This window comes from Ciconia boyciana, chromosome 26 (assembly GCF_034638445.1).
Source record: "Ciconia boyciana chromosome 26, ASM3463844v1, whole genome shotgun sequence".
NCBI classification, from domain to species: domain Eukaryota; kingdom Metazoa; phylum Chordata; class Aves; order Ciconiiformes; family Ciconiidae; genus Ciconia; species Ciconia boyciana.
Window position 1 is genome coordinate 2,048,984 of NC_132959.1, and position 13,941 is coordinate 2,062,924.

At 55.4% G+C, this 13,941-nt stretch overlaps 1 protein-coding gene across 1 annotated transcript in view; it reads left to right on the forward strand.

Annotated features, from left to right (window-relative positions):
• The window catches only part of INTS3 (integrator complex subunit 3), a 43,413-nt gene that overhangs the window by 16,582 nt on the left and 12,890 nt on the right, over positions 1-13,941 (forward strand). The window contains exons 8-17 of the mRNA XM_072846787.1: positions 928-1,057; positions 4,324-4,421; positions 5,194-5,385; positions 6,279-6,366; positions 6,941-7,020; positions 9,036-9,127; positions 9,721-9,827; positions 10,634-10,753; positions 12,183-12,312; positions 13,208-13,262. Of these exons, the coding sequence (XP_072702888.1) occupies positions 928-1,057; positions 4,324-4,421; positions 5,194-5,385; positions 6,279-6,366; positions 6,941-7,020; positions 9,036-9,127; positions 9,721-9,827; positions 10,634-10,753; positions 12,183-12,312; positions 13,208-13,262 (1,092 nt within the window). The remainder of the gene's footprint in view (positions 1-927; positions 1,058-4,323; positions 4,422-5,193; positions 5,386-6,278; positions 6,367-6,940; positions 7,021-9,035; positions 9,128-9,720; positions 9,828-10,633; positions 10,754-12,182; positions 12,313-13,207; positions 13,263-13,941) is intronic.

Genomic DNA, 13,941 nt, shown 5'->3' on the forward strand with positions numbered 1-13,941 from the left:
AGAGACCTGCCTCTCTGGAGAGTCTGTGTCTGCGTGTGGTGGCGTTACCCGTGTTCCTCGTGCAGCTGGAAGTGTGAGACATGCCGGTTCCTCAGAGTCACCCCCCAGCTTGCACCGTGTAGGCAGCGGTGTGCGGTTCATTCTCAGTGCAGGCTGTGAATGGCTTTTGAACCCATTTACACCAGCTATCCCATCAGACTCCAGGCTGTAGAGAGGGGGAGAGCAGCTGTTTTGATGGAGCTGCCTCATTTCAGTCTCTTTTATTCAGGCCACAAGGGTTGAAACCATTCTCTTTCTGCTGCTGTGGCCCCTCAGTGCTTGTGGCTTACCATAGCTGCAAGAACATCCGTTCCTCCCTTAGGGAGGCAGCCGGTGTCTTCGCAGGCTTAGGGAGAACACGATAGCCAGCTCCAGGCCGTTCTTTGATCCATATCATGCAGGAGAAGGCACCGAAGCTAGGCATAGGCAGAAATCCTTGCGTTTGGCGTCCCAGCGCTGCAGGATGTGATGGCTCTGCAGCTCCCTGCCCGCTGGTCTGAGTGCTGCCCGCTCTCCCCTTCCTCCTTGCTGGGCAGGGAGGACCAAGTGTCAAGTCCTAGCTTCAGAGACTGGCTGCAGTTCTGGAGAGAAAATGTCAGATTTATGGGCCGATTGTTTGCTTTACAAGAGAGAGAACATTTTAAAATAGCTGCTGACCTTCCCGCCTGTCACCCTGCCTCTCAGAACCTGCTAGCTTCAAAAGAGGGGCAGGCTGCCAGGGGCAGGAGTGTAGATATTGTGCAAAGAGTGAATCATCTGGAGCCAGCGGTAAGGTTGAAGGACTGACTGTTCCTCCCTTCCCCTCCTCCTGCCCCCCAGTGCCTTCTCCCTTCCCCCTGCTCAGGAGCAGGTAAACAGTAAATGAGATTTTTCCTCTCCTTTCCCCAGTTCATGGACTGCTTCATGATCGGCCGCGACCTTGTGCGGCTGCTGCAAAACGTTGCAAGGATACCCGAGTTTGAGCAGCTCTGGAAGGACATCATCCACAACCCGCAGGTCCTCAGCGCGCAGTTCACAGGTAGGCAGGGCCGGGGCCAAAGGGGCAGCCAGCTCCGTCCTGCCCTGCCCGCACGCAGGGATAGCCTCTGCCGGAGCCCCGCTAGCCACAGGCAACCCCCTCCTGCCTTCGCACGCCCTTGCGGCAAGGCTGCCATGACTGTCGGCCCATTCCGGGGTGAGTTGGAGCAAAAATCCTGCACAGGAGCTGTCTTTCACTCTGCACACCCTGTCTGGCCCAGGTCTCGGGACCACGCTAGAGCGGACAGGCTCTGTTACGGCCCTACTAAAGCAAAACACACTGGGTGTGTGGGTTCCTTCCAGGTGCTCTCTTAGAGGAGAGCGTGCAGAGAGAGCTACAATTACACCGTGTGATCCCACCTCCGTCAGCGTCAAGGCCCATGTGGCTACTTCCAGAGCCTCTCTCATCACTAACTAGAAGGTCCCTCCAAAAGCAGCTTTCTGCTGGCTGCAGGGAGCTTAGGAGTAGGGACAGGGAGCCTGGACCAGTCTCCCAGGGTCAGCTCCAGCGCTTGGCAGCTTTTACCATTTCTTTTAAATGTTGCAGAGGCCTTGTAGGCATCTGGGCTTTAAACCATCCTGAAAAACAGATACTTCAGACAGCTGTAATGATAGATCATGAGAATGCAGCTGGGCCACGACAAGAGGGTCATTAAATTGTATTGCTTGTTCTGGGCTTAACGCTGCCATAATTAACTGGTTTATAAGCTGAGATGAAGCTGGAGCCCAAAGATATAAAATGTCTGAGTCTTTCAGACTCTCCAGAAGAAAGCCTGATGAAGCTCCGTAGCTCTAAAGCAAGAAGTCCAGAAGATGCAGCAACTGACACTTTCCAAATGGGATTTTATTTCTCCCAGTAGCCTTGCACGCTTGGTGTGCCGAACGCTCAACCGTGGAGCTCTCTGCACAGTCTGGGTCAAAATAGACATGATGGAGAGAGTGTTATAGTTATAAATTATTCACTTCTCTAGGCACTGTCACATCGTTATCTGTCTGCAGCAATTCTAGTGAGTCTTTGGAAATGGGGCTTTAAAGTGTTCTCCCCCCGTCCCCAGTGCCTGCTCTCCTCTCAGGGGCTGTGTTAATGTCACTTTAAAGATCTCAGATTATGCTCAGGGAAACTCACAGCACATCGTTTGATTAAATGCTCCTTAAGCTCTGTGATCTCTGGCGGCTTCTCCATCTCCAGGACCTGTCCCCTGGTCTCTGCTGAGACTTGCCAGCCGAAGGGCTCCAGGGACGCAGTTCCCCTCTCTGGGTTATCAGAGTTAGCCTGTGGGGCTTGCGGAGGCAGAGGAGTCTTAGCCCTACACCTAAGGAAAGCTCACATTTCACATTTCCAGGGCTCAGCCCTGCCTATTCCTGCGGCTGTACGTTCACTAGAAGCATTTCTTAGCTCTGTCTGGATCTTCCCAGCTGAGTGCTGAGCTTTCGTGTCCATGCTTGGAGCGTCCTGGGCACCTAACAAACGTCCCTCTAGCTTCACCTACTTCCCACACCAGTGGGGGCAGCTGGTCAGGGTTATTTCCTGGTTTGCTGCCAGTTTTAGCCAAATGACCCAGCAAAACAATACCTAAATCGGAGCTAACATCAGTGCTCCTGACTCATTCTCTTCGGACAACTAGCAAACCCCCTGTGGTTTTCGCCCTTTCTCCTTTGGTTCCCTTTTTCTTCTGTTTGACACCACAACCAGCAGCCTGTGGCGTTGTCCAAAGGTTCGTAGAGGTGAGACGACACCTGGGTAAGTGCACACACACACGAGCGTGTTTCTCCTTGCCGTTTCAGCTGCAAAGCGCTGGAGCAGGCAGAGTTCACGCGCGTCCCCAGGGGACAGCCCAGCGCAGGCAGCTGGGCAGCCCTCGGGGCGGCAGGGAGAGGTGGGCTGTGGCTGGCGGTGCACCAGGAGCCCGGTCTGGGTTTGTCACTCCTCCCTGTCCCGCAGAGGACCCCGCAGTTGGCTCTGGGGGCTGGATGGAAGGGCTCCGAGCAGAAGCAGATCTCTCCAGGGGTACCCTCATTCCTACTTGCTCGTGTGGAGCCTGGAAAGTCCCTTTCCCAAAATAATTTCCCCTGCAGTTGGTCATAAGACTACTTCTTTGCCCTCTTGCCTGCTGTTGAGAGCCTCTAATAATTGCTCTGCAAGGTGGCTATTATCTCTAGCAGCTGCCGGTCCGTGTGCTCTCGGGTTTGTATTGCTCTGTAACCTCTGATCCAAGTCAGTCTTGCTGAGCTCCACGCTCCTGCGACCAGGGCCAGGGCTCAGCAGCACTAAGCAAGAGGGAAAACTGCAGCAGGGGGCTCCGGGTGCAGGACCCGTCCTCCCTCTGAGCAGCTGGGAGCTCTTAACAAGCAAGGTGCTTTTGTGGCTCTCTTCCCCTGATGCGCAGCTCGCTCCACCCTTTCTCTGAGCTCCGCAGGAGCTGGCATCTGTTCTTTCTGCTTTGAAGCTTCCTTCCTCCAGCCGTCCCCCAGGTGTGACCCTCCAGCTGCGGGGCAGAAGGACGACTTCCGAACGGCGAGAGAGCGAAGCGCACCTCGTGTGCGCAGGGTCCCTGGCGCCTGCCTGTCTGCATCAGAGCTGTCTGCCCTGTAAATCCTTCAGGTCTCGTCAAGCAGCAGCAAAGCCTCTCCGCTCAGGTCATAAATTCCTCCTCCTCTTGCAACTGTCTGGGAACGAGAGCGGCTTTTGCAACCTCCCCTTCTCCTTCCCATCCTCCGTTCTCTACACGTGCGTACACACACGCTTTCTCTTATGTCTGATCTTCGTTGTCACGTCCGAGTACCTCTACTCCAGGGGAGGAATTGGACTTACGTGCTGGCACATCCCAGGACAGGCACTCTCTATGCCAGCCTTTTTTTTTTTGGTGCCCAGGCTGAAAAAGGGGGATATGGGGAGATGGGGTGGGAGATGGGGAACGTGCTCTGTTGGTTACAGCTTGGGACTTGGCGTCTGGACTTTCTCATTTGTCCTCCAGATCTTGTCCCTGCCCTGCTGCGCATCCTCTCTCCCTTTCTCCAGGCTCTCCTTCCTGGCGTCCTCATTAGTGATCTCTGACAAAAGCTTGCTGCAGACAGGAGATGTTTTAGGATAACTTTTCCAGCCAAAATCTTGATCCCTTTCCACTGCCTGTAGCCTTGGGAAAAGGGAGCTTAGTGCTCCAAACTTAGCTCGCTGCAGATGTTGGTAGATCCCTGCCTGGATCCCGTTCGTGCCATGCCGTCCATGGGGCCGTGTGAGCGCAGACCGACCTCTCTGTCTCTCCCCAGGTGTCCTGCAGCTCCTCCAGTCGAGGACTTCTCGCAAATTCCTGGCCTGTCGCCTCACTCCTGACATGGAAACCAAGCTGCTCTTCATGACCTCACGGGTAATTCCCTCATGCTCACCAGGGGTCCTGTGCCAGTGCGGGGGAGCAGGGTGCTCGTCCCTGCTCGGTCCACGGTGCCCCAGTCCCGTTCCCACGCTGGCACTGGGCACGGGGAGGGAGGGCAGAGCATCGCTCTGGGCAAAGGGCAGAGCTTTACCGGTGCGAGTATTTGTTGCTTCTGTCATCTAATGGCAACGGGAGGAGGAGAGGCTGCCCAGCAGGAGCTGATGTAGATGGGCCTGAGACATCCCTGGTATTCATTAAAAGGCACAAAACAGCTTTGCAGGGGAACATTGCTCCTGGCTGGCCGCTTTCCAAGGCAAGCGCTTTCTCTGAACGGCCACGATGCGGTGGGTTATCGGAGCTCCGACAACAGCAGCCGTATTCAAGAGAGGCCAGGAGCTGCACAGTGACAGCACCGGGGTTAACTGTTATCTGTGTTCTCACACCAGGCAGAGCTCACTTCCCCCTCGCTCTGCCTCCAGCCCAGCCGCTCGCTGGCTGAGGCTGCTCGCAAGGGCTGTGCTGTGCCACACACGTGGGGCGCATGGTCCCGTCCGCTCAGCTGGAGACGGGCCCTGTGTGAGAACGCTGCACAATGGCTTTTTTGCTTCCACGGTCCCTCTGAAGACACTGCCAGCACAGGGCTGATGGGGAGAAGGGTGTGAAGCAGAGTTTGCCAAAAGAGGAAGCTTAGAGGATGGCAGACTGTGGTTCTAGCAGCCTTTCCCCAAGCCTTGAGCAAAACCTGCATCTTTCCCTTTCCCTTCAGGTCCGGTTCGGCCAGCAGAAGCGGTACCAGGACTGGTTTCAGCGGCAGTATCTGTCCACCCCAGACAGCCAGTCCCTGCGCTGCGACCTCATACGCTACATCTGTGGCGTGGTCCACCCCTCCAACGAGGTGCTCAGCTCCGACATCCTCCCACGCTGGGCCATCATTGGGTGGCTGCTCACCACCTGCACGGTGAGTTGCGAGGGCCAGACCCGAAAGCGAGGCACGCAATTGCCTGGGATCTCTTCCCTTCCAGGGAAGGGGGTAGTCTGCTGATGCTGGAAGCTGCCGGGGAGGTTGGGATTAGGTATTTGCTGGCTGAGCTGAAGGAGAGAGTTGCAGAGCAGTGGTTAGGACACCAGCCTCTCTTCTGTGCTCTGGATTTTAGTCCTGGCTCTGCTGCACGTTGGATACTTTGGGATCTGCTTTCCCAGCATAAACCTCGCCTTCTCACTTTCAGCTTGTCGTGCCCTTTGTTTCTGCTTTATGTTTATGGCCCGTCTACAAGGCGTGGGGCCTCTCCTGTCCCAGCGGGGTGCGAGAGCGCATGCAACAAGATGCCTCTTTACAGCCTTGTTGGCTTCCACTCTCTCCGTTCGGCCTGTCGTCCCTTGTCCCACCCAGGGCTGCCGTCTGCAGCACTTGTCAAACAGAGCAGAAGCTGCCGAGGAAACGGCTGTTGCTGTGTCCGTGAACGTGTAGCAGATAACGCCAAGGGATGTGCAGGGCCCAATTATACACGATTCAGGGTTGTAGCCAGGCTTTGCAGAGCACGTGGCTTGTATCTCCCAGTCTTGGGACTGCCTTGGCCTCTGCCGCTCTGCGTGCTGCCCTGGCTGGAGCTGCTTTCAAAGCAGGCAGGTTTGCTCAAGAATTTCTCACCCTCTCTGAAAGCTCACTCCTGCGCAGCAGCAGCAGCGGGTACCTGGGGGGGGGTTTCGCCAGCTCTGCCCTATCCTGCTGGTGGGAAGAGCATCGCCAGCCCCCGCCTCGCAGCAGCAGGGCCCGACACGTCGGGCGTGCAGAGAGGATGGCGGCTCAGTACTGTATTCATCAGGCAGTTTGTATTTTTTTTTCTTCTCTAGTCCAACGTTGCTGCTTCAAATGCCAAACTGGCCCTATTCTATGACTGGCTCTTCTTCAACCCCGAGAAGGACAGCATCATGAATATAGGTATTCCATGGGGAGTCTTTCTCTGAACGGGCAAGGGTTGAAAAAGGGGTTAATGCCTTCCAGAGCTGGTAGAGGTAGGGGGATCTGGTGGGGAAAGCCCAACAGATTACCTCCAAAGGGCATCAGTTCCCTCCCCTGCCCTGAACTCCTGGGATTTGCTGGCTTGCAGGAGAGCTGCTTTGGTGGAGCCACTTTTAATTGTGGCTTTCCTACCCGTGGTAGCAGCAAGCGTCTTCCTTGAGGTCAGCGGCTGGCCCCAGAGCGTCCCTCCCTGTGGGCAGGCAGGCTGCCTGACTGCAGGGCTGTCCCAGGGCTCAGGGCACATGAGCAAGGACTGATACAGCTGGGGGCATTGCTGGGAGCTCCTGCCTGCAGTGAAGTTGGTCCCTGCTGTTGTTTGAAGCCTAAGTGTTATTTAGGAGCTGGATGAGGGCAAGGGTGTGTAACAAGCCAAAAGAAGGGGGTTCGCTCTGTGCCCCAGGGGTAGAAGGCTGGGTCTGCAGGAACGGGGGGCACAGGGGGTATGGGCATCTCTGGGGCTCTCAGCAGAGGTCTCCCTGCTCTCTCCTTCCAGAGCCTGCCATTCTGGTGATGCATCACTCCATGAAGCCTCACCCTGCCATCACCGCCACGCTGCTGGATTTCATGTGCCGGGTGAGCTGCCCCTCGCTCTCCGGGGAATTATCTGGCTTGCCAAATGAGTTGCATGATGGGGGTTGAGTGATGAGGGCTGTGAAAGCAACCGCTGGGGTCCGCGCGGTCCCTCTGCCACCAGTGGGACAGCGAGACTCCTCAGGAGTGTCAACAGAGGACAGCGTAGAGGGAAAGAGCCGTGCTCTCATCTACTTACACCAGCCAGCTGCGCAGAAGTCACACTCCAAAGAGAGCTGGTCACTGTGTCAGCCTCGGGGGCTCGTTTTAGCCTCGTACGCTTGTCCGTGGTGGAGTGAAAGTGCGCTGGCCGGGCGGTGCTCCCTTAGGGATTGCAGCCAGGCCCTTCAGCCGTGCTCTTCTCCAAGCACTCCCCATCGCTGGCGCAGCAGCACGTTGGTGTTAGGTCAGTGCTTTTCCTTCTCTGCCAAGACAGAAGCTGGGAGCAGTCGAGTGGTGAGCTGCACAGACTGCTTCCTCGGGCTGCCCCTTGCTCTGTGCTGACCGGTCATGAAGGGCAGGAACGGTAACACAGGCTCAGGCAAGACAGATTTCTTCACCCCCCAGAGAGTTTCGGGGCAGAGGCCCGTTGCATCTCCATCCCACAGGAAGGGAATTTCATGAATCCCTAGAGCCAGTGATACTGGCGCAGCAAAATAGCATCATCTCACTGCCCATTCTTCAGAGCCAAAAAAACCCCAAACCAAACCAAACCAAACCAAACCAAAAAAAGCTGTTTCCCCTTCTTTTTTTTTCCACATTCCTCAGTGCATCATCTGGTCTGTTCTGGCCTGAGCCTCTTGATTGCGAAATAGCCTGCAGAGTAGCTCAGTATCTGCTGGCAGCCCTTTTAACTTCCCCTTACCTATGCTAAATTAAGGAGGGATTTTCCCCTTGCTGATCTGCCAAGAGCACAGTCAGGCACACTGCTGCGGACACTCAGCCATATTATTCACCTCTTAAAACCAGCCACCAGAGGCTTTGGTGAGTCCTCGCAGTCTCTTGATAAATCCAGGGCTGTTCCTGGAGGTCGGAGCTTTGAGCCCACGTGTCATTCGTTAACGGGAATGCCACTGCGGGAACACATGTAAGACTTCCCAACTCTGCAAATAAATCCTTCCAGAATGGTGAGCATTAGTAAGAAAAAGGCTTCTGAATTGTTCCCTTTAGTACCTAATGAAATCCTTGGCCCAGTGTCATTCCCTGAGGGCAAACAGAATCTCACTGCAGCAGGGGACAAGTCCGACCCATCATCTCCCTTTCAAAGGACAGCCCTCCTTGGGCAGGGAGCAGAGCTGGTCCTGCCCCTCCGTCCTGGGGGAAACAGTGCCAAGAGTTGCTGGTTCCAGTAATTTGGTCCCAGGGAGGCCTGGTGGTGTTTCTTGGAAGCGAGGTCTTTCCGTGGCATGAGCGCTGGACGAGCTGCAAGTTGCATCACTTTGCTCCCTCATTCCCAGCACGCTCTGTGTGCTCCCGTCCCCAGGCTTCCCAAGTCCAAAAGCAGCTTCTGGCAGAGGAACTAGGTGGAAGGTTCTTGGGATGACCCAGATTTCAGGGAGGAGTCCTCTTCCTCCCTCCAGAAGCAAAGGACTGTGTGTGGGCAGAGCTGAATGTTGTTTTGGGTGCCCTTCTCGTATTCCCCCTGCTCCTGCAGCAGTCGCTGCTGCTTGGAGCACGGCCCTGGCAAGCCCCAGGGCTTCTCACAGCTCGCGAGGCAGTATCTGTGTGTTTTTTCTCATCCCTGGGAGATGCACCGGCTGGCACTCTGGGGTAGCAAAGCCAGAGGCATGGGCTGGTCCCCCTTCTGTCCACCGTCCCCAAGCTGCTGCACTCAGAGAGCTCTTCTGCTGCTGCCCCTCTTGGTCAAGAGCGGCTGGGATGTGGTGCTTGAGTCGAGGGTGACCCAAGAAGCTGACCAGTGGCCTTAGCTAGTCCCGGCTGTGTCCTGCCGGCCGACATGAGCCCGACGGTAGGCAGAAGGGTTCATGGCACTAATGTGGTCGTTCTTCTGTTTTCAGATCATTCCCAACTTCTACCCCGCACTGGAGGCTCACGTCCGGCAAGGCGTGTTCAACTCTCTCACCCACATTGTGGAGAAGCGAGTCCTTGCGTAAGACAGCCCTGAATTTTACTACATTTATACAACTGCTGTGCCCCAGTTTTCCTGGGTCTCACCAGCCTAGTCAAAACGACCTCCAGGCTCCAGAGTTGCGGAGGGCATTTTTCTTGCGTATGAACCATAGAAGAAGCCATAGTTGTGTCTTTATGGTGCTGAGGCTTGTCCCTTCCTTTTCCTTGAAGCAAGGGAATGGGTGGGTTGAGAAAGCAATAGCCACTCTGCTTCAGATGAATAGAAATGTCCCCAGCCCTTTCTGGTCCCTGAGCTGACTGGAGCAGCCTTGCTCATGGTGCTCCAGCCTGCAGACAGCTCCTGCATCAGCCACGTTCCCCTCCCAGGAGGTAAGACCTCTTCTCCCCTTGCCACGTGCCTTCTGGTGACACAGGTCCCATTGGTGGCAAAGTGAGGGAACCCCAGCTGAGCTGCAGGAAGGTGGGACCTCGTAGCTTGTGGTCCGTAACACAAACCAAAGCCCTGATGTAAGGGAGGAGATCCCCTTGCGTGTCCACCGAGGTGAAGCTACGCAGCACAGCACCGCATCCCGGCTCTTTCTCATCCCTGTCCCTTCCTACCCCCCAACACAGACATCTGGCCCCTCTCTTCGACAACCCCAAGCTGGACAAAGAGCTCCGCGCCATGTTGAGGGAGAAATTCCCGGAGTTCTGCAGTTCGCCCTCGCCCCCCATCGAAGGTAGGGAGCAGGGTGGGTGGCGGAGGGAGGCTGCGGCAGGTGCTGCTTTCCCAGAGATGGGGCTTTCTCCAGCTCGCGCTGTTTGGAGGGTCGGATTGGGACTCCTGGGAGAGGAGGGCTCTGGGTGCTCGTATTTATGGGTGGTTGTGGTCTCCCTTCATCTCAGCCCTGCTGTACACTAAAGATGCACGTTACCCGTTTCTCTCTCTGCTCCGTAGGGGCTCCTTAGCCTTTCTTCTCTGTAGGCTAATTGATTAACATAATTAGGTTAAACAAAGAGCAAGCATTTCTAACCTGTATTTAACAGGAGAGTGCTGCTGCTTTGCCAGATCTGCTGAAGGACTGTGCCTGTAAGCCTGTCTCTTTTTCCTGTGGCATCAGCCGCTCCGGCTGAAGGGACCCACCTAACCAACAAACCCTGCTGCCCCAAGCTTCTCGGCCTCGCAGAGCTGGCAAAGCTGTTGCTCTGCTCAGGGACTCGGGCTCTGCTGTTGGCCTGGGTGAGGGATGAAGCACGAAGGATGCTGGGCAGCTTAGGTGGGGAATGATCCGGTCCTGCAACGCTTGGCACCGGGTAGGGTTGGTTAAATGGAGTCACTGAGAATGCCCTTCCCCAGCTTGAGTTTTCCAGCGTCCGTCACTTGCCCAGACTCTTTCTTCCCTTTTCAAAGCACTTTTATCTCCTTGCCGGAGCCTGTTTATCGGTAGAGGTGACTGGTAGGCAGAGCCTGCCCTGCCCCTCGGCTGTGCGAGGAGCCATCATAACCTCACTTTCTGCTCTGACCCCTTTGCGTACGTTCTTGCAGTCAAAATTGAGGAACCCGTTTCCATGGAGATGGACAATCATATGTCAGAAAAGGATGACAGTTGCTATGACAACGCCGAGGCCACATTCAGTGACGACGAAGACGACTTGAACAGCAAAGGTGAGGAGTGCAGTCAGCTGGGCTCCAATGCTCTCAAGTACTTCTGCATCGCCGCAGTGTGACTAGCCGCCGTTTGCCTCCGCGCCGGCCGGTGTTTCCCCGCTGGCTTGCAAGCGCCTTCCCTTCGTGATGGAGGATCCCCAGACAACCAGCTGTAAGCACAGTTCCCTCAAAGCCCCTTTCCCACGAGCAGTGGGAATTGCTGCGCTGGAGGCAGACTCCCTTCTTGAGATCCAGGTTTCCTTCTGCAAGAGAGGCTGTTGAGGCCGATCCTCTGCTGCTTCCCAGTCCCTGACAGCCAGACTCAGTAGATCAGATACAGACCTATGCTCAAAGGGAAAGGCTGTTGGGCTTCATCTCCTTGTCTGGTTATTCCCTAGAGCTTAGACCCTTCGAACACAGCGCTTTCTCCACCCGTGTGTCCTCTCTAGATGTCTGACTAGTCTCAAACCCCGCTTTGCTGCACGGTTGGGAATCCCTGTGGCAGATGCCGTGCCGGATGGTTTGTTTGGGAACAGGGTGTCTCTGTTCTCAGGCAGCTGCTAATGAGGCTCAGGCCTCTAATTGCTCAGCCGCACGGTTTTCATTACACTCGCTCCCTCTCGAAGCCATGGGGCTGACAAGCCTGCACAAGGCCAGAATCCCCTTCTGCTCACTCTCTGGAGCTAGAGGCATCTCAAGCTGTTCCTGGCCTTGGTGGTAGGACTCTTGTGGGCTTCCTGCCATGCTGGAGGGCTACCCCTGCGGTGGGGAGGGGCCACAGGCCCAGGATGGGGGAGAGAGTGAGACACTGTGCTGTAGCAGTGTCTTCTATAGTCCCGTCGAGCCCTGCCAGCTGCTGGGGGCCCCTGAGAGGGACACAGGCTTGAAAGCCATGTGCAGAGAGGATTTCTGCAAAGGGAATCGGCCACCTTGTCCCGTCCCTTAGTGGCAGCTTCTTTGTGAGCGCTTCTGCCTTGGCCCTGGCGCTTCTGGACTCTGCTGCAGTTCATTTTTGTGGCCTGGAATGAGCCTGGAGGATGAGGGTGTGGAAAAGCAGTTGGGGTATCTCAGTCCCAGAGTCCTGAACACAAGCATTTGCGCTTCGGGTGGAGAGAGACATGCGAGCTAGCTATGTTCGTTGAGCGTGTTGAAGGACAGGCAAAGCATCAGGTTTGGAAACTGGACTGAACAGGAACCACAATTCTGGACGCCCCCTGCGTTTGGATCTCATCCCACCTTCCTGCTGTGACCTGGACACATCTCTAAAGGGTGATGGCAAGATCTGAGGCTGGACCGCACACTGGGGGCACGCTGCTTGTCCTGGGGTGGTGACTGCCCCCGCAGCCCCACACAACTCCCGCTGCTAGGACAGAGATTGCCTCTGGTACTTCTCACATGTAGCTGCTTGGGAAAATAGACTACTCCACTGCTGCTTTCTTTGTTGCAGGGAAGAAGAGGGAGTTCAGGTTTCATCCGATCAAAGAAACCATTGTGGAGGAGCCTGTTGATATCACACCATTCCTGGACCAGCTGGATGAGTCACTGAAGGATAAAGTCCTGCAGCTGCAGAAGGGAAGGTTGGTATCATTTGGTCGTGTTACATTTCGTGTTGATCTCTTCAGGGCAATGACACACAAGACCTTTTAGTCCTGTTGTACAATGCTGCCTGCTCCAGAGCCCTTCTCTCAGAGCAAATCTTGTAGCTTGTCTCCCTTTAACACGGAGAGGTCCTCCTGCACAGTTTCTGCAGGAAATGTCCAGGTGGTTTTGAAAGGTGCTGGGTTAAGAGCCTTGTAATTTGTCCTTGGAGCAGGCTCAGACCAGGACACAACAGCAATTTGCTGGGGGCTACAGCATTTCTCTGAATCAGTGACAGGAAGGCAAAAGGCTCTGAGTTTCATCCTTCTCCGCTGTTGGATTGACGAGGGGAGGTTGCGTAGGCCTGTGGGGCTATTGCTGCCTGGGGGTTTCAGTACATCTCTGCGTGGGACGCATTCCCTGGGGACAGCGATGTACCTGTGTCTGCGTGTTCTCTGGACTTCCCCACCTCCACTCTTGATTTTCAGTGACCTTGGAATTAACTCCATCTAAAGAAGGTTAAAAAAAAGCTCTTGCTTTGCAGACCTCGGCATAGTAGACTGATTTAACGTAATTTATGGCTTTATGGCTTTAAGTGCATTTAATCTTATGGTTTTAGTCATTTAATTTGTTTGTCTTGCTGCAGACAACCTCGGGCACTTTTGTAAGTAGGTGCTGCAGCGGTGCAGCGTGTTCTTCCAGGGCTGGGTCTCTGCAGCGTGTGCTTCTGAGCCGTGCCTTCCTCTAAGCCTGGCACCAGCACAAAGCCGAGCCTCCCCCACTCTCAGGTCCTGGGGGGCTCCTGAGCAGAGCCAGCTCAGCACAAAGCCCCCTTGTCCCTGCTCTCGGTATCTTCCTATGTAACTTGGATTTCCTCTTGTTTTTGTGCTGCAGCGATACGGAAGCTCAGTGTGAGGTCATGCAGGAAATCGTGGATCAAGTCCTGGAGGTAACTGCACGGACCCGGGGAGCAGCGCTGCTGCCTAACTGTAAAATCAGAGCAGCTGGAGTGGCGTGGGCTGGGCAGCTCCCAGCCTGCACGGCTCTGCCCCGAGAGCTGCAGCTGAAGGAGGGACGCAGAAGCCTGAGGACAGTCGAATCCCAAATGAGTTCAAAATGGCACTATACAGCTCTATCTGTGGTTGTTAAACACAGCCCCAAGCTGCTGCTTGCTGGAAGGGTGTAGCAGGGGAAGATCGCTCCGTCCATGCTCAGTTTCCTTATACCCCGTGCCTAAATGTCCCCAGTACCCCTGTCAGATGGGACGCTGGGTGAGGCGCGCTCACATTTTGACCCCACGCCACTGCTATAGTGTCTGCAGAGCTTCCGGGGGGCTTATGCATGTGCCATGCATCTGGGATGCTCCCTTGCTTTTGGCCCTGGGCTTTGTGCTCAGGAGAGGCTGCAGCAAGCCCTGCCCAGCAGAAGAGCTGCGGATGTTTTCCAGGAGCTGAGCATTCAAGGGAGGTTGCATCCCCTGCCTCTAATCAGCTCCCTTTAGAGTCAAGTGGCTTTTTAGCATATTAGAGCTGCCTCTCCCCTCTGTGGGAACATGGGGAAAGGGCTTGTCAGGGTGTAAATCCTCGTTGCCAAGTGCCTTCAGTTCCTGTTAGCCCTTTGCAGAGGGA